At 41.3% G+C, this 23,263-nt stretch overlaps 1 protein-coding gene across 1 annotated transcript in view; it reads left to right on the top strand.

Moving 5' to 3' along the window:
* Nucleotides 1–23,263, top strand: part of LOC120021993 (histone deacetylase 7-like) — an 87,166-nt gene that overhangs the window by 57,884 nt on the left and 6,019 nt on the right. Inside the window, exons 15-20 of the mRNA XM_038965799.1 lie at nt 308–415; nt 726–781; nt 1,875–1,962; nt 2,287–2,406; nt 3,757–3,854; nt 20,851–20,969. Coding sequence (XP_038821727.1) covers nt 308–415; nt 726–781; nt 1,875–1,962; nt 2,287–2,406; nt 3,757–3,854; nt 20,851–20,969 — 589 coding nt within the window. The remainder of the gene's footprint in view (nt 1–307; nt 416–725; nt 782–1,874; nt 1,963–2,286; nt 2,407–3,756; nt 3,855–20,850; nt 20,970–23,263) is intronic.

A 23,263-nucleotide genomic window follows, 5' to 3' on the forward strand; every position in this document is an offset into this window, starting at 1 on the left:
CCCTTGCCACGTCTATCCCCCTGACTCCCAATAAGTTATGCTACTCTTCATTTAGTTGGAACACAGTAGAGACTTTGTAATCCAATACTGTAATAATCCAGTCTTTACCACAACCCGTCACCTCTGTTTCCCAATTCCACTGCATGACTTCCTCTGTACCTCATTGGGCTGTCACATAGTTGATATCAAGTGACACCTATTTCAACCAATCAACTTATATTGTTTTTAAACGATGCCCTTGTTTCTCCTAGTGGTTTTAACTTTGATCCCACCCCCTGGTAAATTCCTGGTTTTGCATGATTGACAGGTGGACAACGATACGATCTGGAATGAGACACACACGTCGGCGGCGTCTCGCTTGGCGGCAGGCAGCGTGACGGAGCTGGCGCTCAGGGTAGCACAGGGAGAGCTGAAGGTGAGACCGCCAACCGTTCATTGTCACCTCGGTTACACCCCCACTTAGTTATGTCAGGGCCGTAACACAACGGGTCAGAATTGTCAACACTGTGACATACATTGATACACCTGGATATTGAAGCATCATGTCATTTCTGTTATTATTATTATTATTTATGAATTTCATATGAAATTGGAATTTAAACATTGCCTTTTTATATCAGTTCCATTTCTATATCAATACCATGTCTTCTGAACTGATGAACATCAAATTGTAAGATGTGGTCAGAGAGAGCCAAAGTGTAACAGTTTCTATTCCCATCTCACAGAATGGCTTTGCAGTGGTGAGGCCCCCTGGACACCATGCAGGTCGCTCTACCCCCTTGTAAGTACTGCACAGACGCACACACACACGGAGCCAGGAGGTCTCTAAAACAATTTCAAAGGGTTTTCCCTACACATCAAAAGCATTGTCCAAAAGGGTGTGTTATGTGTGTGTATGGAGTATGTGCGTTACCTGCCCAAGGCTTGTGTGCATGTGTGTGTGTATGGGTGCATGTCTGTGTATCAGTCTGAAATAGAATGCGTTAGAAGGCTAACCACATTCAGCTGTGTGTGTGTGTGTGTGTGTGTGTGTGTGTGTGTGTGTGTGTGTGTGTGTGTGTGTGTGTGTGTGTGTGTGTGTGTGTGTGTGTGTGTGCTTGCTTGCATACGTCAGCGTATGTGTGTGTGTGTGTGTGTGTGTGTGTGTGTGTGTGTGTGTGTGTGTGTGCTTGCATGCGCGAGTGGGTTCGCGCGCGATAGTGTGTGTACTCAGCAGAGCCTGTCACTAGTAATTTATGTGTCGATAAAGACTTACTGGAGGAAAGGAGTTGGCCAGTAGATATGATCTACAGTTCACACTCGCCGAGCTTATAGCTCCTGCTGACACCACCGCTTTCAACATTCCTCTTCTCATTTTCATACATCAACTCTTTCTCTCACACCTTCTCTGTCTCACAATATCCTACGGATATTGAGTACGAGTCAGCTTACTGTAAGTGGTTTATGAGGAGCACATTCTCTGAAATGCACGAGGAGGGGAGGTCACGAGGAATGACTTCAGGTCACGAGAAGTTATTTCACGAGAACTTATTTTGATATGTGGAGAGTATTTTTCGTCTTTGTGTTTTGCTTTTGTTTCTGTTATGGTTTTCTTTTGTCTGAGATTGTCAGATGTTTACTTGCCGTGTCTTTTTCCCATCATTCATACATTGCCCCTTCGCCATTCAAACCAAGCCTAAATATGAGTGCATGTCCAGTGAAACAAAGCATGTTTGACCCATTGGCACTAATATCCTCACATCACCTAGTGTGTGTATCGTGAGGACATTCTCTGAGACGCCCTCACATTACATTGGGTGTCTTTTGTCTCGTTATGGGGACATGACCTCCTGTCCTGATTATGTTCTCATAAGTCCATATGTGTCTTTCCAAAGGGGTTTCTGCTTCTTCAACTCCGTGGCCATCGCAGCCAAGCAGCTCCAGCACAAACTCAGCATCAACAAGATCCTCATTGTGGACTGGGTGAGAGATGACCGCCATCACTGGTCGCCACATGGGAGCTAAACACTTGCTTACTTACACAACACACATATTGACCATAAGCATGGTGTCAACATTCACACTGATCTCTGCTTTTCACATGAGTCTGGGGCCCGCCACGAGTCTGGGCGTTAACACAGACACACACACACACACACACACACGTTGGAACACATGCACACTTAAATACTACCTGGTTTGTAAAGACAAATAAGATGCAAACATCCAGAGCAAGTATGAGACTGGTCAAGCATACTACATAATTACGAGTCTGACGACCCCTTGACCTTTATCCCCAATGTGCAGGATGTTCACCATGGCAACGGTACCCAGTCAGTGTTCTACAACGACTCCAGCGTGCTGTACATCTCCCTGCATCGCTATGACAATGGCAACTTCTTCCCCGGGAGCGGGAACCCAGCCGAGGTAAGTTAGGTTGCACTATCCACCACCATGTACATCATGCTCCCCCATCAAATACATGATTGGTCTTTTCATGTGGGGGGGAAAAAAACATCTGAGCCAGCACAGAACGGATTGTGTCGGCCCAATAGTCTGAAACCCCTTTAGCGTTTGTTACTACCCACTCCATTCTCACCAAATAAGGAGGATAAAAAAAGTGGATGTTTTACCATATTCTTCATCATGGGAAGATGGTCCATTAGATGCTATGCTGGCTTGGATGTGGCTTAGCCTTAAATGGCCCCTCGACCGCCACTGAGCTGTGTGGTAAACCTCTGGAGTCTCTGTGTCCCTCGACCACAACCCCATGTACCTATATAACACACCAAGGGGTAGCATTGATGTCATCAGGGGTACCACAGAGAAACATCAGGGTACCCGTAATCCGCTCCAGCGTCTCTTAAACATGAAAGGAATAACAGAAAGGGGGGGATGAAGAAAGGGGATGAAGAAGAGAAGAACAATGGAGAGAGAGAAAGAGAGGGAGAGTGACTAGTTGGCAGTGGATGGCGGAGCTCATGTGTTTTGAGTTTGCCCTGTGAACATCCCGTCTACCGAGAGAGAGTCAAGTCAGACACTCTGCAATGCACATCATCCTCACGCACACGAACACACACACACACAAAGGAAATGACTGCAATTTGTTGCCAAGAGTGTGTCACTCAGAGTCCTCACTATCTCCTCGCCATGACATTGAGCGATGGCGGAGGAGTTTCAAAAGCTAAATAGCCGTGTTAGCAGACATTTTTAAGGCTTACTCTCCTCTTAAGACCAGGGGATCAGTTAGTATGCCACCCCACGAACGTGAGGTCAAATCAGGGAGACATCCACCGGTTGTGCCTGGCATTTGGTGAAATATAGTCTCTCGTGACAGATGTTAACATTTGGTTCTGGGTGCGGAGATTATGTGAAATATAACTAGAAACGGAATATCGCCAAGTGCCGACTCAAGAATATACGTACGTCCCTGTAGTGTGTTAAAACTGGGACTTAATCTGGGTGTAGTTTTGTTGTTGCTGCGAGGGATTTATTAGCAGATTTGACAAATTGTATCAAAAATCGAAATAGTTGAGTTGATGGAGGCGTTGAATTAATGGCCAGCCGTCTTTCATTTGGAAATCGTAATCACTCCCGTATGTCATTGAAATGTGACGCGGCTTTTCCTCAATTGTAACAAATGCGCATTTTTAAACAACCGTGCTGATAGTTTGTGAACATTTGATGCAAAATATCTCATGACCTTTCAACTCTCAGCACAACTTTCCATGAAGTAAGACATAACTCTCTCTCCCCTCTCTCTCCCACTCTGTCCAGGTTGGAGCAGGAGCAGGTGAGGGCTTCAATGTCAATGTGGCGTGGACGGGAGGCTTGGACCCTCCCATGGGCGACGCTGAATACCTGGCAGCATTTCGGTACAGTAGAGACACACATACCTAACCTACCTCACTTTACCTCCAGCCCAATTCACATTAAAACAAAATCACAAAGATTATATTCTAGTCAAAGCCAGGGGTGCTCGCTAATGATTCATAGGAGGTCTTACCAAACCTCTTCACTCATCCTTGAAATACAACAGACAGCTGTGATATAACAGACATGTATGTCATGTGTTCAGATGTTATATTGTGGTGCGAGTTGGATGTTTGTGATGCCATCCAATCCATGGGGAATTCATGAATATACTGAGACCAGCGTAGATAAATGAACATACTTTGCTGGTGTCAAACCATATATGAAAACGTAATACATATTTTGAAAGCTGAGAAACAGCCCTTTCAAATGATATGACGTGCAATAGCGCCACATCAATCAAATGGTAATCAGTCAAGAAAAAACACCTTTGAAAATGTGTATCTTTGTGTGTCTTTTCCTAAACAGCTGCCATTTACACAAATTCCTAATGAAGATAGAGAAAAACTTAGAGCATACTGAGTCTTCCTTATTTGGTAAGAAATGATCATCTGAAATCAGAATTGAACTGGAATGACAAAATAAGGTGTATAATAACAATAATTGGCTTTTAACTTAAATTTCTTCTTGTATACATTCCACTAGGCCTATAGCCTAATACACAAAGAGTCAGAATTAAAAGCATGCAAGAAAGGGGAAATTAACTGTCACAATCTGAGCTACTGGGTGAAGACTAGAGCTGTGTTCGAATACCCATACTAACATACTGTATACTACATACTATTCGTTCATTTTAGTATATTGTAAACGAACGGTATCGTTTCAGTTGAGCATACTCGTGCTTTGCCTGTCTAAGTTGATGCTGTTGCTATACAACCTTTTGATAGCTTGTTAGCATAACAAATGACTAGCTAGACATTTTATGATTTCGTTTGTGTTCGTAAATTCAATCTGGAGTGCCACAGTGCGCTCTGAGCGTTCGTAAATCCAGAGAGTGGTCAGATTGTCCTTTTGTAAATTCAGAGCTTTCTCTCTCGGAGCATTCAGAGAGCACACTGGACGCTCTGGCCGAGGAGTAGGGTTGATCCGAGCGTCCAACGGCAGTCAAGCACCCAAGCTATCTGAGTAATGTTGGCTAGCTACTTCCAGACACAAATGAGAGAACACCTCACTCTGACCATTTTACTTGCCCTAGCAGAGCTGGTTAGGCTGTTTGCATGTTATACAGAGTGTTGGTGACTGTAACTGTGCTGCTGGCAACAATTTAATTCCGCTTTTTTTTGCCAATGTTTACTGACACCGGCCATATTCTGCGCAAGAGTGCTCTGAAATCGGAGTAGATAGCCAGAATTAACAATGTCCATTGAAACGCACAACGACTATGCCACTTAGCTAAGAATGATGTGAATAATCAAATCAATGAATGTTGGTTAGTTAGTTAGATAGCAGATAGTTAATAAACTTCCTGGCAAGTTCGATGTATTAGTAGCCAACTAACGTAAGGTACCTAGCTAACATGCTGGTACATACTGCAGTAATGCTATGCGGTTTGTAAGGATAATGTAGCTAACAAATTGTCAGCCAACATAACGTGTAAGGTAACTTATTTGAAAAGTCATTACTTTATTACATTGCTCAACATTTTCTTAACATTTGTCATAATAATCTTTCACCATTTTCTTCAAATCTGAAAACGCTGTGAAGCCACGCCCATTTCCGGAAGAATTGCATTATGGGCCCTAAAAGCACGGAAATAGTGTCCACTTCTTGTATACTTCGTATTTTGGCGAATTTAGTACGGCATCTGGGAACTTTTGGCATATTAGCTATATCCATACTATGACCAATAAGCATACTACAGTTGAAGTCAGAAGTTTACATACACCTTAGCCAAATGCATTTAAACTCAGTTTTTCACAATTCCTGGCATTTAATCCTAGTAAAAGTTCCCTGTTTTAGATCAGTTAGGATCACAACTTTATTTTAAGAATGTGAAATGTTAGAATAATAGTAGAGAGAATGATTTATTTGAGCTTTTATTTCTTTCATCACATTCCCAGTGGGACAGAAGATTACATACACTCACTTAGTATTGGTAGCATTGCCTTTAAATTGTTTAACTTGGGTCAAACGTTTCAGGCAGCCTTCCACAAGCTTCCCACAATAAGTGAATTTTGGCCCATTCATCCTGACAGAGCTGGTGTAACTGAGTCAGGTTTGTAAGCCTCCTTGCTCGCACACGCTTTTTCAGTTCTGCCCACAAATTTTCTATGGGATTGAGGTCAGGGCTCTGTGATGGCCACTCCAATACCTTGACTTTGTTATCCTTAAGCCATTTTGACACAACTTTGTAAGTATACTTGGGGTCGTTGTCCATTTGGAAGACCCATTTGCGACCAAGCTTTAACTTCCTGCCTGATGTCTTGAGATGTTGCTTCAATATATCCACATAATTTTCCTACCTCATGATGCCATCTATTTTGTGAAGTGCACCAGTCCCTCCTGCAGCAAAGCACACCCACAACATGATGCTGCCAACCCCATGCTTCACGGTTGGGATGGTGTTCTTCTGCTTGCAAGCCTCCCCCTTTTTCCTCCAAACATAACGATGGTCATTATGGCCAAACAGTTCTATTTTTGTTTCATCAACCAGAGGACATTTCTCCAAAAAGTACGATCTTTGTCCTCATGTGCAGTTGCAAACCGTAGTCTGGCTTTTTTATGGCGGTTTTGGAGCAGTGGCTTCTTCCTTGCTGAGCGGCCTTTCAAGTTATGTTGATATAGGACTCGTTTTACTGTGGATATAGATACTTTTGTACCTGTTTCCTCCAGCATCTTCACAAGGTCCTTTGCTGTTGTTCTGGGATTGATTTGCACTTTTCGCTCCAAAGTACGTTCATCTCTAGGAGACAGAACACGTCTCCTTCCTGAGCGGTATGACGGCTGCGTTGTCCCATGGTGTTTATACTTGCGTACTATTGTTTGTACAGATGAACGTGGTACCTTCAGGAGTTTGGAAATTGCTCCCTAGGATGAACCAGACAAGGTAGGCCTTGAAATATATCCACAGGTACACCTCCAATTGACTCAAATGATGTCAATTATCCTATCAGGATCTTCTAAAGCCATGACATCATTTTCTGGAATGTTTCTGAAATTTTCCAAGCTGTTTAAAGGCACAGTCAACTTAGTGTTGAAAAACTAGTTTAAATGACTCCAACCTAGGTGTATGTAAACTTCCGACTTCAACTGTATATGTGTGTGTGTGTATTTATATGTATGTGTACAGTGTGCATGTGTGTTATATATATATATATATATATTTACAAAAAAATATATGGGGTATTGGAAATAATGCAGACAATTACATTAATGGAAGCTACAATCTATCTGCAATATTAAAGCTGATCTACCCACTACATTTTTTTCAAATACTAATAAATAAATAAAAGACAGTACACATATTTTTCCAGTTTTTTTCAGACACCCCGCGTTAAAGCTAGTTAAGGAGGAAAAGTATTACTTTGCAGCCTGAATGGATGATGCTTAATGTACGAGCCATCCACGGCGGACACAAGTGTATTACCGGCTGGGCACATCAATCCTACACGATAGTGTAGATCTAGCGCCCACTATCAGCTGCCTAGGCTTATGTTGTGGGCACATTTGCTATATAATGCTGTTTTTTTGTGATCTGTAGCCTAGAGGTGAAAATGCGATGGAAACCATTTGCTTGTATTTTTTATTTGGTACATGGGATTTTAACCACAAAAGTTATTTTTATGTGCATTGCATCATCACACACAGCTTTTTATTCACAACAAGTCAATTTGGTGGAAAAATGCAAATTGGCATATTGTTTTTAAGCAGATTTGAGGATAATTTCATGGAAATCTGTCGTAAGTTGGATGGAAACCTAGCTATAGAGTATCATATAATGGTGGAGAAAGAGTGGAAGGGGTTGCGCTGCTACTCAATAACATTTCCCAATGTTTTCTTTCCAAGGTCAGCCATTTGTATGTTGAAATCTGTATTGGCTAAATGTTGTTGTGGTGACCCTACATGCAGAAAATACAGGTAACTTTAAACTAAAACTGAACTGTTTTTTAACTTGAATTTACAGCAGATGGCAGAGACTCATGTGGGATAGAATTGAGGTTTTGCTTCATGGTCCTTAAAGGCTTTGGCCTTCTTGTATGTAAGTGAGGATTTTGCCATGATCTCTCGACTAAAGAGGGCTCTCATCAATTCCAACACCTTTTTGGGAGGGTTCTTGGCTGAGCCTTGCCACAAAGTTTTTGAAATTTGGATTTTGGAGCCCTCTTCCAGTTCAACCTATAGAAAACACAAAGGCACATCATAAGTTCAGGCAATAGTGGTCACTTTTCCAATCATGAGATGTGATATGCAAGGATAAATGTATCCTTGTTAATGTTTTTAAACATGTGTTTATGTCATTCACAAAGGAGGACAATTTCATTCTGCGTTAAGAAAAGTGAGAGATGCTTTTTCCTTTCCAGCCTAAACTCCTGCACTTCTTTGAGAAGCATTGGAAGCTCTACAAAACATAATTGTTAGATTTAGTACTAAATACACATGAAAGGCCATTTCAACTGGGGAACACATTGCTTTTTTGGAGAAACAGCCTCATAAATGAAGGAATTTAAGGACATTATATTCATTATCCACCCTAGTGATTCAAGATGGACATGTATCTCATCAGTACATTTCCATCATGTCATTCTCAACATATCCCTAACAATAGCAAAGTTACAATCTTTCCCTTTATTTACACTCTCTGTGTGAACTTTCGTTGGAGTCCTGTATCGCCATGACTATGACAGGCTAGCTTGACTGGAGCTAACATTAGCCGATGTTAGCTTCTATGCCAATAGAGATTTGTAAATGAATTAAACTTTCAAAACATCATAAAAAAAGAACAACAATAATATCATTACACTCCGTTTAACTTGGTGCTTTATATCATATGCTTTATAACTCGCTCACCATGAAGATAAGGTTTAAAATGTGTTTATCTGGTGCTTCTCTCTTCAATTTTCAGTTGGCTCTCTCAATCAACTGGCAAGAGCCACTATAGAGTGAGTGCACAAGAAGCAAGTGTTGTCAACTATTTTTCAGGGAAAATCGCTATTTGCTGTTTGATTTGTCGCTAGAAGTCACTAGAATATGTTTTGCCAGAGCTGCGATGACCACAGCGCCAATTTAACTTGCTGTGGCACAGCTGCCATTAAAACCATATAAACTCTTGGTGCCAAAACTCTCCAAATGCAGCCTGAAAACTAGCCAATAAAGGTTGCTGGATGGGGTTTGAAAATTTGCTAAATATAGCGACAAAGTCGCTAAATTGGCAACACTGCGTAAACTAAGCACTAGAGTGAGCTGCTCCCTCTGTGGGCCGAAACAAGCATAACATCCATAGACTATAAATACATGATTACAAAATGCCAAAGATTAGGCTACTGTACTATATACAGTACCTTCAGAAAATATTTATACCTCTTAACCTATTCCACGTTCGTTTTGTTGCGTTACAGTCTGATTTCAAAATTGATTAAATAGATGTTTTTCTCACCCTTCTACTGTACACACAATACTCCATAATGACAAAATGAAACATGTTTTTAGAAATGTTTGCAAATATATTGAAAATAAAATACACAAAAATGTACGTAAGTATTCACATCCCTGAATCAATACTTTGTAGAAGCACATTTGGCAGTGATTACAGCTGTGAGTCTTTATGGGTAAGTTTCAAAGAACTTTCCACACCTGGATTGTGCAAGATTTGCCCATTATTCTTTTCAAAATTCTTCAAGCTCTGTCAAAATGGTTGTTGATCATTGCTAGACAACCATTTTCAAGTCTTGTCATAGATTTTCAAGTAGATTTCAGTCAAAACTGTAACTTGGCTACACAGGAACATTCACTGTCTTCTTGGTAAGCAACTCCAGTGGACATTTGGCCTTGTGTTTTAGGTTATTGTCCTGCTGAAAGGTGAAATCATCTCCCAGTGTCTAGTGGAAAGCAAACTGAACCAGGTTTTCCTCTAGGATTTTGCCTTTTTATCCTGAAAAACTGGCCAGTCCTTTACAATTACAAGCATACCCATAACATGATGCAGCTACCACTATGCTTGAAAATATGGAGAGTGGTACTCAGTAATGTGTTATATTGGATTTCCCCCAAACGTAACACTTTGTATTCAGGACAATATTACTTTAGTGCCTTATTGCCCTTATTGCAAACAGGATGCATGTTTGGGAGTTTTTTAAATTCTGTACAGGCTTTCTTCTTTTCACTCTGCCAATTAGGTTAGTATTGTGGAGTAACTAGAATGTTGTTGATTCATCCTCAGATTTTTCCTATCACAGCTTTTAAACTGTAACTATATCTTTGTAGTTACTAGGTGTATTAATAACTTCACAATGCTCAAAGGGATATTCAATGTCTGCTCAATAGGTGCCCTTATTTGCGAGGCATTGGAAAATCTCCCTAGTCTTTGTGGTAGAATCTGTGTTTGAAATGCACTGCTCAACTAAGCACAAGAGCGAGGGGTCCAGAGATGAGGTAGTCATTCAAAAATCACATTAAACACTATTATTGCACATCGAGTGAGTCCATGCAACTTATTATGTGACTTGTTAAGCAAATGTTTACTTCTGAACTTATGTAGGCATACCATAACAAAGGGGTTGAATACGTATTGACTGAAGACATTTCAGCTTTCATTTTTAATTAATTTGTTAAAAGAAAATTGAAAAACATAATTCCACTTTGACATTATGGGGTATTGTGTGTAGGCTAATGACAAAAAATATATCAATTTGATCAATTTTAAATTCAGGCTGTAACACAACAAAATGTGGGAAAGGTCAAGGGGTGTGAATACTTTCTGAATCTCCCATTCTCCCATATTTCTGGTTGGCAATACAGGGGACCCAAACATGAGCAAAAAACTGTATTACCGTTTTTCACAGCAACTATTTCCCCTTTTCTTTGATGTTACAGACAAACTTGGACCAACAATAGTAGCCTAACAATAGAGGCCTGACTTTATCAGAAACTTGCTCACAGATGTATATAAACGCATCAATACCAGCCAACCTCTTTTGACCTCGGTGGGTCTATTTATGTAAGGGGAGTGTGTACACTTATTACTATGACATTATTAACGGGGTTGCAACAATCACTATCGCGTTCCAAACTACCTCTGGAAGCAACGTCAGCACAAGAACTGTTTCGTCTTGAGCTTCATGAAATGGGTTTCCATGGCCGAGCAGCCACACACAAGCCTAAGATCACCATGCGCAATACCAAGCGTCGGCTGGAGTGGTGTAAAGCTTGCCGCCATTGGACTCTGGAGCAGTGGAAACGCGTTCTCTGGAGTGATGAATCACGCTTCAACATCTGGAAGTCCGACGGACCAATCTGGGTTTGGCGGATGCCGGGAGAACGCTACCTGCCCCAATGCATAGTGTCAACTGTAAAGTTTGGTGGAGGAGGAATAATGGTCTGGGGCTGTTTTTCATGGTTCGTGCTAGGCCCCTTAGTTCCAGTGAAGGGAAATCTTAACGCTACAGCATACAATGACATTCTAGGTGATTCTGTCTTTCCAACTTTGTGCCAACAGTTTGGGGAAGGCCCTTTTCTGTTTCAGCATGACAATGCCCCCGTGCATAAAGCAAGGTCCATACAGACATGGTTTGTCGAGGTCGGTGTGGAAGAACTTGACTTGTCTGCACAGAGCCCTGAACACCTTTGGGATAAATTGGAACACCGACTGTGAGCCAGGCCTAATAGCCCAACATCATTGCCTGACCTCACTAATGCTTGTGGCTGAATAGAAGCAAATCCCCGCAGCAATGTTACAAGATCTAAATCAAATCAAATCAAACTTTATTTGCCACATGCGCCGAATACAACAAGTGTAGACTTTACCGTGAAATGCTTTACAAGCTCTTAACCAACAGTGCAGTTCAAGAAGAAGAAAATATTTACCAAGTAGACTAAAATATAACACAATAAGAATAACAATAACGAGGCTGTATACAGGGGGCACCGGTACCGAGTCAGTGTGCGTGGGGTACAGGCTAGATGAAGTAATCTGTACATGTAGGTTGGGGCGAAGTGACTATGCATAGGTAACAAACAAACAGCGAGTAGCAGCAGTGTACAAGAGGGAGGGGGGGGGGGGTCAATGTAAATTGTGCGGTGGCGATATTTATGAATTGTTCAGCAGTCTAATTACTTGGGGGTAGAAGCTGTTGAGGAGCCTTTTGGTCCTAGGGGGAAAGCCTTCCCAGAAAAGGGGAGGCTGTTATAGCAGCAAAGAGGGGAACAACTCCATATTAATGCCCATGATTCTGGAATGAGATGTTTGACGAACAGGTGTCCATATACTTTTGGTTATGTAGTGTATGAGTACATTTTTTAAGGATTTGCATAACTTCAAAATAAGTCATAAAAAGTAGCTCTTCAATCCATTCAATTTGAGTTGAGACATGTTGCTGGATCTACACATGTTTTGAGACACGGGCAATGTTATGCAATTTATTTAATTTAGGAAATATTTAAATAACAGATGCTGTATAATAAGCAGAAAAGGGCAAAGAAGCTGAACAACAATGATGACAATGAACCACAATGTTCTATATTGACAAAAGCGCATTTATGATAGGTATGCAAGAGAGCTACTAAAAACTCACTATAGGAATACTATAGAGATTTTGATTCATGATAATACTATACAAGTACTATTGAGTATTATTACAGAAAACATCTGGCAGGAAATCTTATAAGAATATTATATAGGGAGAGAGATATTATAGGACGCTTTAAGCCCACTATAGGTTACTATAGAAATCCTATAATATCCTATAGGAATACTGTAGTTATTTTCTGTAAGGGGGGGGGGCACAGAATATTCTCATCCTAGTCCATTGTGAATTGATACTACAGTTTATTAAATAGCAAATAGCACAGGCTACAGTAACGAGCAGTAAGCAATGGAGTGTTGACAGTCAACATTGTTGAAATTGGCTTCAACAAGTATGTCTTTACGCATCATACTTCTCAACAAAAGGATACTAGGCTCCTGTAAATTGTATTGCATGTGTGAGGCACATTCTCAATAAGCAAGATATAGCCTAGGCCTACCGTTGATATGGACTTATACAGTAGGACTGAATCATTTCGATATTTTCGATGGAATGTTTCTTCGGTAAATGGACAAGAGACACTTTTTGGAAATAGGGATGGATACAAGCCGAATGGAGTATGTACTGCAGGTAGGCCTATTTTCATTGTGAATAATGCCAAAGAATGATGGCAAAATCCTCACGAGTAGACCATTTAGAAACCGGTAAACACTTTAAAAAAAAATAGTCCATCTGTAGATGCTCTACAGACTATCAGTAACATTTCAGCTAACTATCTACTAACCCTAGCCCTAACCTGAACCCTTATCCTAATCCTAAATTTAACCCTAGCCCTAACCCTTATTCTAAACCTAACCCTAACCGTAACCTTAGCAAGCAGTTGCTTATTAACAGATAGAGCATCTACAGATGGACTATCCGGACTATCCAAATAAAGTGTGACCTAGAAATATTTTATCGATAGGCTCCTTGGCTAATGCATGGCCAGGATAAGATATACACGCAACGTATTGCTGTTGAAACAGCTTTCGTTGTAATAGGCCTAGGGTAAGGGTAGCCTACTGACAACTTGTTTTCTAATCACATGAAACAGAAAACAAGCAATTGTAACAGAGGAATAACTTAAATGTTTCTAAATAGGGTCAGCGGTATCAGTCATCTTTCATACCATGATGGTCTTATGGACATGTAGCATACATGAGGAGTTTTGCGCATATCCAAAATAATAACAGTAGCTGGCTAAAATAATTTGTCCACTCACATTTTGTGTTTGACAATGGCGCTGGCTTAACGGCAGCCGGAAATAGAGCCCGTGGTGTAAATCCATGCCACTGTATGGAAGTGCGTACCAATGTCTTTTTTTCTGTGCACCGCACTTTCCACTTCATTCAAGCCACAGCCCCTGAATGAATAGCTGCTCGGTTTGCAGCATAATGAACTTTGAGCGTTCCTGTCAGCGGGGTTGGCTCGCCACCAGGCAGTTAAACAGTATGTGAGGTCTGTATGGTGCATACACACACCGTGTGTGGGCCAAGCTCGTCAAACTCACGATGCTAACGGCTAAAGCTGTGCTGTACCGTTACAAGCTATCGGTTGCAACAGGCAGACGCTAGGCCCAATGTTTGCCCTTAGCATACAATGCTATTTGCTAACTATCTGAGAACCACTTAGGCAGTATAGTCTGTGTTGGTTCACTGGATGTGTAAAAGGAAAACTGAAAGTGGTAAATGTTCCTTAGTTTAAGTGTATGTTAACTAGCAACTCTACCTTTGTTTTGTGTACAGGTAGTTCCCAGTAATCTAGCAAATCTCACGTAGTTATCAATACAGGTGTTTGTTACCTAGATGTTACCTACTACAGATGTTACCTCGTAACTTAGTAACTTTTTCTACTGTAATGTTTTCTTAGCTCTCAGTACAGGTGTATGTTACCAACAACCTTTTTTTTGTTGTTGTTTTTTTACAGGATCTCTCAATACAGGTAGATGTTACCTAGCAACTATCACTTAGTTTCCAGTAGCCTACATGTAGATGTTACCTAGCAACTGTTTCTTGTATGCCTATAGGCTATATCCTGGTGTGGAATTGGAAAATCCTACTGGAAAATCAGAGGAGTTCACCTTTAAAACACGTATTTACATGTGAAAATGATTTCACAGCGTTCCCCCCACCGTAGTCCACCAACAAACACTGTAAAGCAATATATTGTCAATTCTGTGCAAGGAAAATCTCTGTGACTGAGCCACTTTTCCAGCCAGACAAGACAGCCAGACAAGATGCACCCAATTTGAAGAGTTTCTGCAATGGCCGTAAATGTAATAAGTGCAGTTACTGGTTCCATTCTTGCTGCCATCTTTTTAATTTGATTCATATTCATGATTGAGATTTCAATCTCCCAGTTAGAAGCATATGTATTGGGGCAAAGAAATGGACCGGTTCTGTTTATTTCACATCTTGCCATTCAGAGGCTGAGGAATCTTGGGTTGCCTCCAAAATGGCAACCTCTTCCGTATATAGTGTGTGTGTATGTGGGGGGGGGTAAATAGCGTGTGTCAAAGGGGAAGGGGTAGATTCTGGTTGAAAAGGAATAGCGTGTGTCAAAGGGGAAGGGGTAGATTCTGGTTGAAAAGGATTTGAAGTGGTTTGGGGGGATTTCAGTATAATCTGGTGGATTCCTTTGGAGTTGGGGGTAAACCGTGCTGTGTGTATGTGGTACTAGGCAGGAGGGTCAGGTAAAGGGGCTGTATGTGGGGGCGTAGGGGGTCAGTGGTAGGGGTTAGAATCTGATGAGGTAGTGTTTTTTATGGGTGGAGGTTGATATAGCCTGGTGGATTTTTGTGAAGCTTGGCGGGAGGGGGGTGGTACTTTTGAGTGTGTATTGAAGAGGAAGTGTGTGTGTTTGTTGGTGTGGTTGTGTGCGGGTGTGCACAACCATGTGTATTTGCCTGTATGTATTTGTGCGTGTACACGTGCATGTTCATTCATGTGTGTGGATGAGGAGGTGCACCCCCACAACACGGGCTGCAGGGTCTGGTAGTGCATGGCGGGGGAAAATGGGGGGGGGGGGGTGCATTGTTAGGGAATCCAAAGACGGCGTAATTAAGCCCAATGGATCCCAGATGGCTGGCTGTCAGTGACGTGAGAAGAGGGACGAGCCCCTAATGGGAACCAGACGCCCGCCGAAACGCTTTGAACTGGTGGCCGGAGAGAGAGAGAGAGAGAGAGAGAGGGAAAGAGAGAGGGGAGAGAGAAGGAGGGAGGGAGAGGGAGAGAGGGGGAGGAGGGTGGAGGCAGAAAGAGAGAGGAAGAGAGAATGGGGGAGAGAGAAGGAGGAAGGAGAGAGGAGGAGGCAGGGATGGAGGGGTTGACAGAGGGGGGGATGGAGAGAGAAAGAGAGAAGGAGATGGTGGGGGAGAGAAAGAAGTAGCGAGAGGAATCACAGCATGGGCCGTGTGTGCTAGCTTAAATCACTAGCGGCAGCAGCAATGGGAGGAAGAGGAAGAAGGGAAGAGGGTGGAGGAGAAGAACAAGGGAAGCGGTCCCAGAAGATGAAAATAGAGAGAGTCTGTGCTGGCATCATCGACAAATACTCCCCTCTGGACATCACTCTCTCTCTTGGTCCTGATGGTTTTCATCTGTTTGGTAGCACTTTACATAAACTACATGCCAACAAGGGCAACTTTAACTACTTTGGTAACCACGGTAACCAGAATGTATCCTAGTAGGTACTCAAGTGTACCTTGCAACTGCATATAAGATACATAAAGCAATTATTACATTTCAAGGAAGAGGCCAAATGTTCTTTTTAATTAAGTTTAGTGACTGTGTTTAAACACGAAATGTTATCAAACAGAGATATGTAAATGATGTGTAACTATCGTTCGGCTACATGGTATCTGTGCGACTTGATGTAATGTTTGTCCATCTATTATGTGAGGCTGGATTTAGAGCACCATGTGGTTCGCATTTCAAATTTCATCTACTTTTAATAAAAAAATGTTATATATATATATATATTTAACCTTTATTTAACTACGCAAATCAGTTAAGAACAAATTCTTAAAAACAATGACGGCCTACCCCGGCCGACGCTGGGCCAATTGTGCGCCGCCCTAGGGGACTCCCAATCACAGCCAGTTGTAACACAGCCTGAATTCAAACAAGGGTGTCGGTAGGGACGCCTCTAGCACTGAGATGCGGTGCCTTAGACCGCTGCGCCACTCGGGACATTGTGTCCCTAGGAGTTTGTTGAAACGGTTCAGACAGTTGGACTGATCAATGGTAGCCTGGTTCTGGATTTATTTGTGCTGTTTCGCAATGACCATAGATGTTGGCAAGACCGTACAAACTGATCTGGGACCAAGTTAGATCTGTGGAACATGGGGTTTAATTTGACAATGTCTCTTCAAAATGTTACCCAATGTGACTTGGTAGTCAGTGATTTATTTGTGAATTGCCTTGTCATGTGGTCATACACATACTGTACATCTCTCCCAACCAAAGATATTACATCACGCGTTTCTCTTCAAGAGCATGTCATATACAGTAAGCAATAAAGCACAGCATGTTTTGTGTGTCATGAGAGGCTAGGGTGTGAAATAGGGTCCAGATTTTCATATCGTCATACCGTCCTTCTTTCATCTCTGGATTTACGGTATTACCGGTTTAGTACACAAGGGGGCACCAGAAAAACTAGCAGAAAGGCAGAGAACGGAGAGGAAGAAAAAAGTCAAGGAAATCAAGATAGCGACTTTGCCTTCTCAAACACGTCAGAAACTAACACAATATGATGTCCCGTCACCTTATTAACTCAGCTACGTACCTAGATAGCAAGTTAAACTCGGGGTCGTGTTAATGTAACAGTATAACTTTAAACCGTCCCCTCGCCCCGACCAGGGCGCGAACCAGGGACCCTCTGCACACATCAACAACGGTCGCCCACGAAGCATCGTTACCCATCGCTCCACAAAGGCCACGGCCCTTGCAGAGCAAGGGGCAACACTACTTCTAGGTTTCAGAGCAAGTGACGTAACTGATTGAAATGCTACTAGCGCGTACCCGCTAACTAGCTAGCCATTTCACATCCGTTACACTCACCCCCCTTTCAACCTCCTCCTTTTCCGCAGCAACCAGTGATCCGGGTCAACAGCATCAATGTAACAGTATCACTTTAAACCGTCCCCTCGCCCCGACACGGGCGCGAACCAGGGACCCTCTGCACACATCAACAACGGTCACCCACGAAGCATCGTTACCCATCGCTCCACAAAGGCCGCGGCTCTTGCAGAGCAAGGGGCAACACTACTTCTAGGTTTCAGAGCAAGTGACGTAACTGATTGAAATGCTACTAGCGCGTACCCGCTAACTAGCTAGCCATTTCACATCCGTTACATTAACACATAACACATTCTGCGTTTTTCTCGACCAGAAAAATATATGAAACGCATAAGAAATATCTTGCTGTGTTTTGTAAACACCGATCTAAAATGCTTCTTATTGTAATTTCTGCTCGGCATCAGACTCACTTTGTGCTTCAGCTGCACTTCTAAACTCGGATGAGAATTCACAACTGGCGTTCTATCAGCAGACAGAGCTCAGACTGATGTGTAGCTTCTTTTCTCTGGTACTTTTCTCAGTGTAGCCACCCTATTTTTCTCAGGTAAAACGCTAAATAAAATGTACGCAAAACATTAGGAAATGTAGCTGGCTACATTCTTTCTATGATAAGCTTAAACATTAGACATATGAAGGCCATGCATAGTTTTTGACAAAAAAAGACCTTGCATTTTTCATTGTAAGCTCATCTACTTGTGTGGTTGCCAGCCAAATAGCATTGCACTTCTTTTGTCAGCTGATGGAAATGAAGCTATATTATGCATATTATGTAACTTATTTTCCGTGAAGGAAAACTATAGACTATAGTTGCACGTCCCTGATCACTCTATTGAAGCAGAAAAACACTGTTGACTTTCAATATAAAACATGACCCCTGTGACACAGCTTTACTCACCTGCCCCCTGCTATTTACAAACAAACACGTGACCAGCTCAACTGTGCTGGTGAACTAAGTACGCTTCATAACGTAAAATAATAATAATAATAATGTGACAGGTGAAATAAGAACTCGATCTGCTTCATCTCCTAATGAATTGCACAAGTTGACTGCAGGTATTTACTTAAAAAATACCTACAAATATTCAAATGTATTGAAAAACTTCAAAGATATAGTTACAACGGTATTGACGATATTGAAAAACCGTCCCGTGGCTATTTCCAAATACCCCGGTATAGGGTATATATGGTACAGCTGAAGTCGGAAGTTTACATACACCTTAGCCAAATACATTTAAACTCAGTTTTTCACAATTCCTGACATTTAATCCTAGTAAAAATTCCCTGTCTTCGGTCAGTTAGGATTACCACTTTATTTTAAGAATGTGAAATGTCAGAATGATAGTAGAGAGAATTATTTATTTCAGCTTTTATTTCTTTCATCACATTCCCAGTGGGTCAGAAGTTTACATACACTCAATTAGTATTTGGTAGCATTGCCTTTAAATTGTTTAATTTGGGTCAAACGTTTTGGGTAGCCTTCCACAAGCTTTCCACAATAAGTTGGGTGAATTTTGGCCCATTCCTCCTGACAGAGCTGGTGTAACTGAGTCAGGTTTGGTGGCCTCCTTGCTCCCACACGCTTTTTCAGTTCTGCCCACAAGTTTTCTTTGGGATTGAGGTCAGGGCTTTGTGATGGCCACTCCAATACCTTGACTTTGTGGTCCTTAGGCCATTTTGCCACATCTTTGGAAGTATGCTTGGGGTCATTGTCCACTTGGAAGACCCATTTGCGACCAAGCTTTAACTTCCTGACTGATGTCTTGATGTTGCTTCAATATATCCACATAATTTTCCTCCCTCATGATGCCATCTATTTTGTGAAGTGCACCAGTCCCTCCTGCAGCAAAGCACACCCACAACATGATGCTGCCACCCCCGTGCTTCACGGTTGGGATGGTGTTCTTCGGCTTGCAAGCCTCCCCCTTTTTCCTCCAAACAGAACGATGGTCATTATGGCCAAACAGTTCTATTTTTGTTTCATCAGACCAGAAGACAGACCAGAAAGTACGATATTTGTCCCCATGTGCAGTTGCAAACCGTAGTCTGGCTTTTTTATGGCGGTTTTGGAGCAGTGGCTTCTTCCTTGCTGAGCGGCCTTTCAGGTTATGTCGATATAGGACTCGTTTTACTGTGGATATAGATACTTTTGTACCTGTTTCCTCCAGCATCTTCACAAGGTCCTTTACTGTTGTTCTGGGATTGATTTGCACTTTTCGCTCCAAAGTACATTCATCTCTAGGAGACAGAACGCATCTCCTTCCTGAGTGGTATGACGGCTACGTGGTCCCATGGTGTTTATACTTGCGTACTATTGTTTGTACAGATGAACGTGGTACCTTCAGGAGTTTGGAAATTGCTCCCAAGGATGAATCAGACTTGTGGAGGTCTACAATTTTTTTCTGAGGTCTTGGCTGATTTCTTTTGATTTTCCCATGATGTCAAGCAAAGAGGCACTGAGTTTGAAGGTAGGCCTTGAAATACATCCACAGGTACACCTCCAATTGAATCAAATTATATCAATTAGCCTATCAGAAGCTTCTAAAGCCATGACATAATTTTCTGGAATTTTCCAAGCTGTTTAAAGGCACAGTCAACTTAGTGCATGTAAACTTCTGACCCACTGGAATTGTGATACAGTGATTAAGTGAAATAATGTCTGTTAACAATTGTTGGAAAATGACTTGTGTCCTGCACAAAGTAGATGTCCTAACCGACTTGCCAAAACTATAGTTTGTTAACAAGAAATTTGTGGAGTTGTTGAAAAACGAGTTTTAATGACTCCAACCTAAGTGTATGTAAACTTCCGACTTCAACTGTATACCGCCCAAGCCTGGTGTGAAATGTACAGTCAGTTAAAGGGTCAAAGTCACATATAGTATGCTATTCTTTTGTGATCCTGAAGAATCGTGTTAAGCTCTTGCTAGCAACTACGTTCGTCTGTCACACAGGCTCATAAATTACTTTCTCACGTGGATACATCCTCTCCTAATATCTAACTACTTTTCTTTGTGACACTTTCTATGAATACCCTGCATTATAGGCACATTTACTATGCCTTACGAGCTATGCTGTTTTAAATGATCTTGAGACGATTTAGGAAAACGTACTAGTTTGAGTGCTTGACATACAACAGCCTTGAAGACTTGAACGACTCGTTATTGTCAATGGGTTTAATGGTCTGATTTCTCTCTCCTGTCTGTCTCCAGGACTGTGGTGATGCCGATTGCCCATGAGTTCTCTCCTGACATGGTGCTGGTCTCATCTGGTTTCGATGCCGTCAAGGGACATCCGGCGCAGCTGGGGGGCTACAAAGTGTCGGCCAAGTGTAAGCTCACTAAACACCTCGTCAGTTCCTCACTGAATCATATGCAGGGACACACATGCAGATAGACGTTTGAGCCTACGCACACACACATTCAAAAGTTCATGGGATCACACATTATGATATTTTATTGAGAGGTGACAGGCATAGTTGAGACTTAATGGAAATGTTTTTGTAAATACTAATCCTCTCCTAATATCTAACTACTTTATAACAATGCTTTATTTTATTACAGTACATTGCCTATTTATAGCTAGAGAGTTAGGGGAGTCAAAAATGTAACAATGGTAAAATAAACTTGCACAAATTGAGTAGCCTATGCTACAGTTTGTTTAAAGTAGTGTTCAATAATCACATGTTGGCAGCCATCTTTGATTCCTTGGTGTTTTCCCATGTCAAAGCAAATCAAAAGGATTGATGTAGCAAAGTACTCAAATTGTTCTCTATTATTACTTTTATTCAAATGAGTTTTATAACCTGTGGCAATTTAAATACCATTCATTCAGATGGTTTATTTTCAAACCTTTCACTTTTAGCTGGCACAATAAGAATCAAGCTAGCTGTCTTTACTGGTTCACCATTGACTCTAGCTCAGCCAATCCAAAACGGCTTGATTAGAATAGTTATAAAATAGAACGAAAATGTGATTGTGACGGTAAATTAATACCTTACTCTACCTTCTATGGATCTTACAGGTTGAAATTAACCTTCTAAACTGTTCTAATTTCTACCTCATCCTCACTATTTTAGGAGTTCTACTTCGTCAATCAGACTGTTCTTTATTTCACAGGGTTTATTCAGTAGTTCCGTCTGTATTAGTTCCTGACAAAGAGCAAACAGTGTCAGTCTTGGCAGATTTGATGTTTATGTCTGTGAGCAGGAAGTCGCCCCACTGTGTATGATGATGTCATATCGCTGAGTCTACTTTGTAAAAACAAGTTTTCACTTTGTCATTATGGGGCATTGTGTGTAGACGGGTGAGGAATTTTTTTTTAATCAATTTTGAATTCAAGCTCTAACACAAAAGGTGGAATAAATCAAGGGGTATACAGTGTCTTCAGAAAGTATTCATACCCCTTGACTTATTCCACATTATGTTCAAAATGAATTAAACTTTTATAAAATAGTTTTTTTCTAACACAATACCCCATAATGACAAAGTGAAAACTTGTTTTTAGAAATTATAGCAAATTTATAGAAAATGAAATACAGAAATATCTAATTTACATAATTATTCACACCTCTGAGTCAATACATGTTAGAATCACCTTTGGCAGCAATTACAGCTGTGCATCTTTCTGGGTAAGCCACTGAAAAGCTTTGCACACCTGGATTGTACAATTTTTGTCCATTCTTTTCAAAATTCTTCAAGTTCTGTCAAATTGATTGTTAATCATTGCTAGACAGCCATTTTCAAGTCTTGCCATAGATTTTTAAGCAGATTTAAGTCAAACCTGTAACTAATCCACTCAGAAACATTCACTGTCTTCTTGGTAAGCAACTCCAGTGTAGATTTGGCCTTGTGTTTTAGGTTTTTGTCTTGCTGAAAATTGAATTCATTTCCCAGTGTATGGTGGAAAGCAGACCAGGTTTTCCTTTAGGAATTTGCCTGTGCTTATCTTCATTCCGTTTCTTTTTTATCCTGAAAAACTCCCCAGTCCTTAATGATTACAAGCATATCCATAACTTGATGCAGCCACCACAATGCTTGAAAATATGGAGAGTGGTACTTAGTAACGTGTTGTATTGGATTTCCCCAAAACATAACACTTTGTATTCAGGACAAAAAGTGAATTGCTTTTGCCACATCTTTTGCAATATTACTTTAGTGCCTTGTCGGAAACAGGATACATGTTTAAGAATATTTTTTATTGTGTTCAGGCATCCTTCGTTTCATTCTATCAATTAGGTTAGTATTGTGGAGTAACTACAATGTTGTTGATCCATCCTCAGTTTTCTCCTATCACAGCCCTTAAAATGTAACTGTTTTAAAATCACCATTGGCTTCATGGTGAAATCATTGAGCGGTTTCCTTTCTTTTCCGGCAACGGCGTTAGGAAGGACCCCTGTTACTTTGTAGTGACTGGTTGTATTGATACACCATCAAAGTGTAATCAATAACTTCACCATGCTCAAAGGAATATTCAATATCTCATTTTTAATTTTTACCCATCTACCAATAGGTGCCCTTCTTTGCGAGGCATTGGGAAACTGCCCTGGTCTTTGTGGTTGAATCTGTGTTTGAAATTCACTGCTCGACCGAGGGACCTTACAGATAATTGTATGTATGGGGTAGA

The sequence above is a fragment of the Salvelinus namaycush genome, chromosome 2 (assembly GCF_016432855.1).
Source record: "Salvelinus namaycush isolate Seneca chromosome 2, SaNama_1.0, whole genome shotgun sequence".
Taxonomy (NCBI): domain Eukaryota; kingdom Metazoa; phylum Chordata; class Actinopteri; order Salmoniformes; family Salmonidae; genus Salvelinus; species Salvelinus namaycush.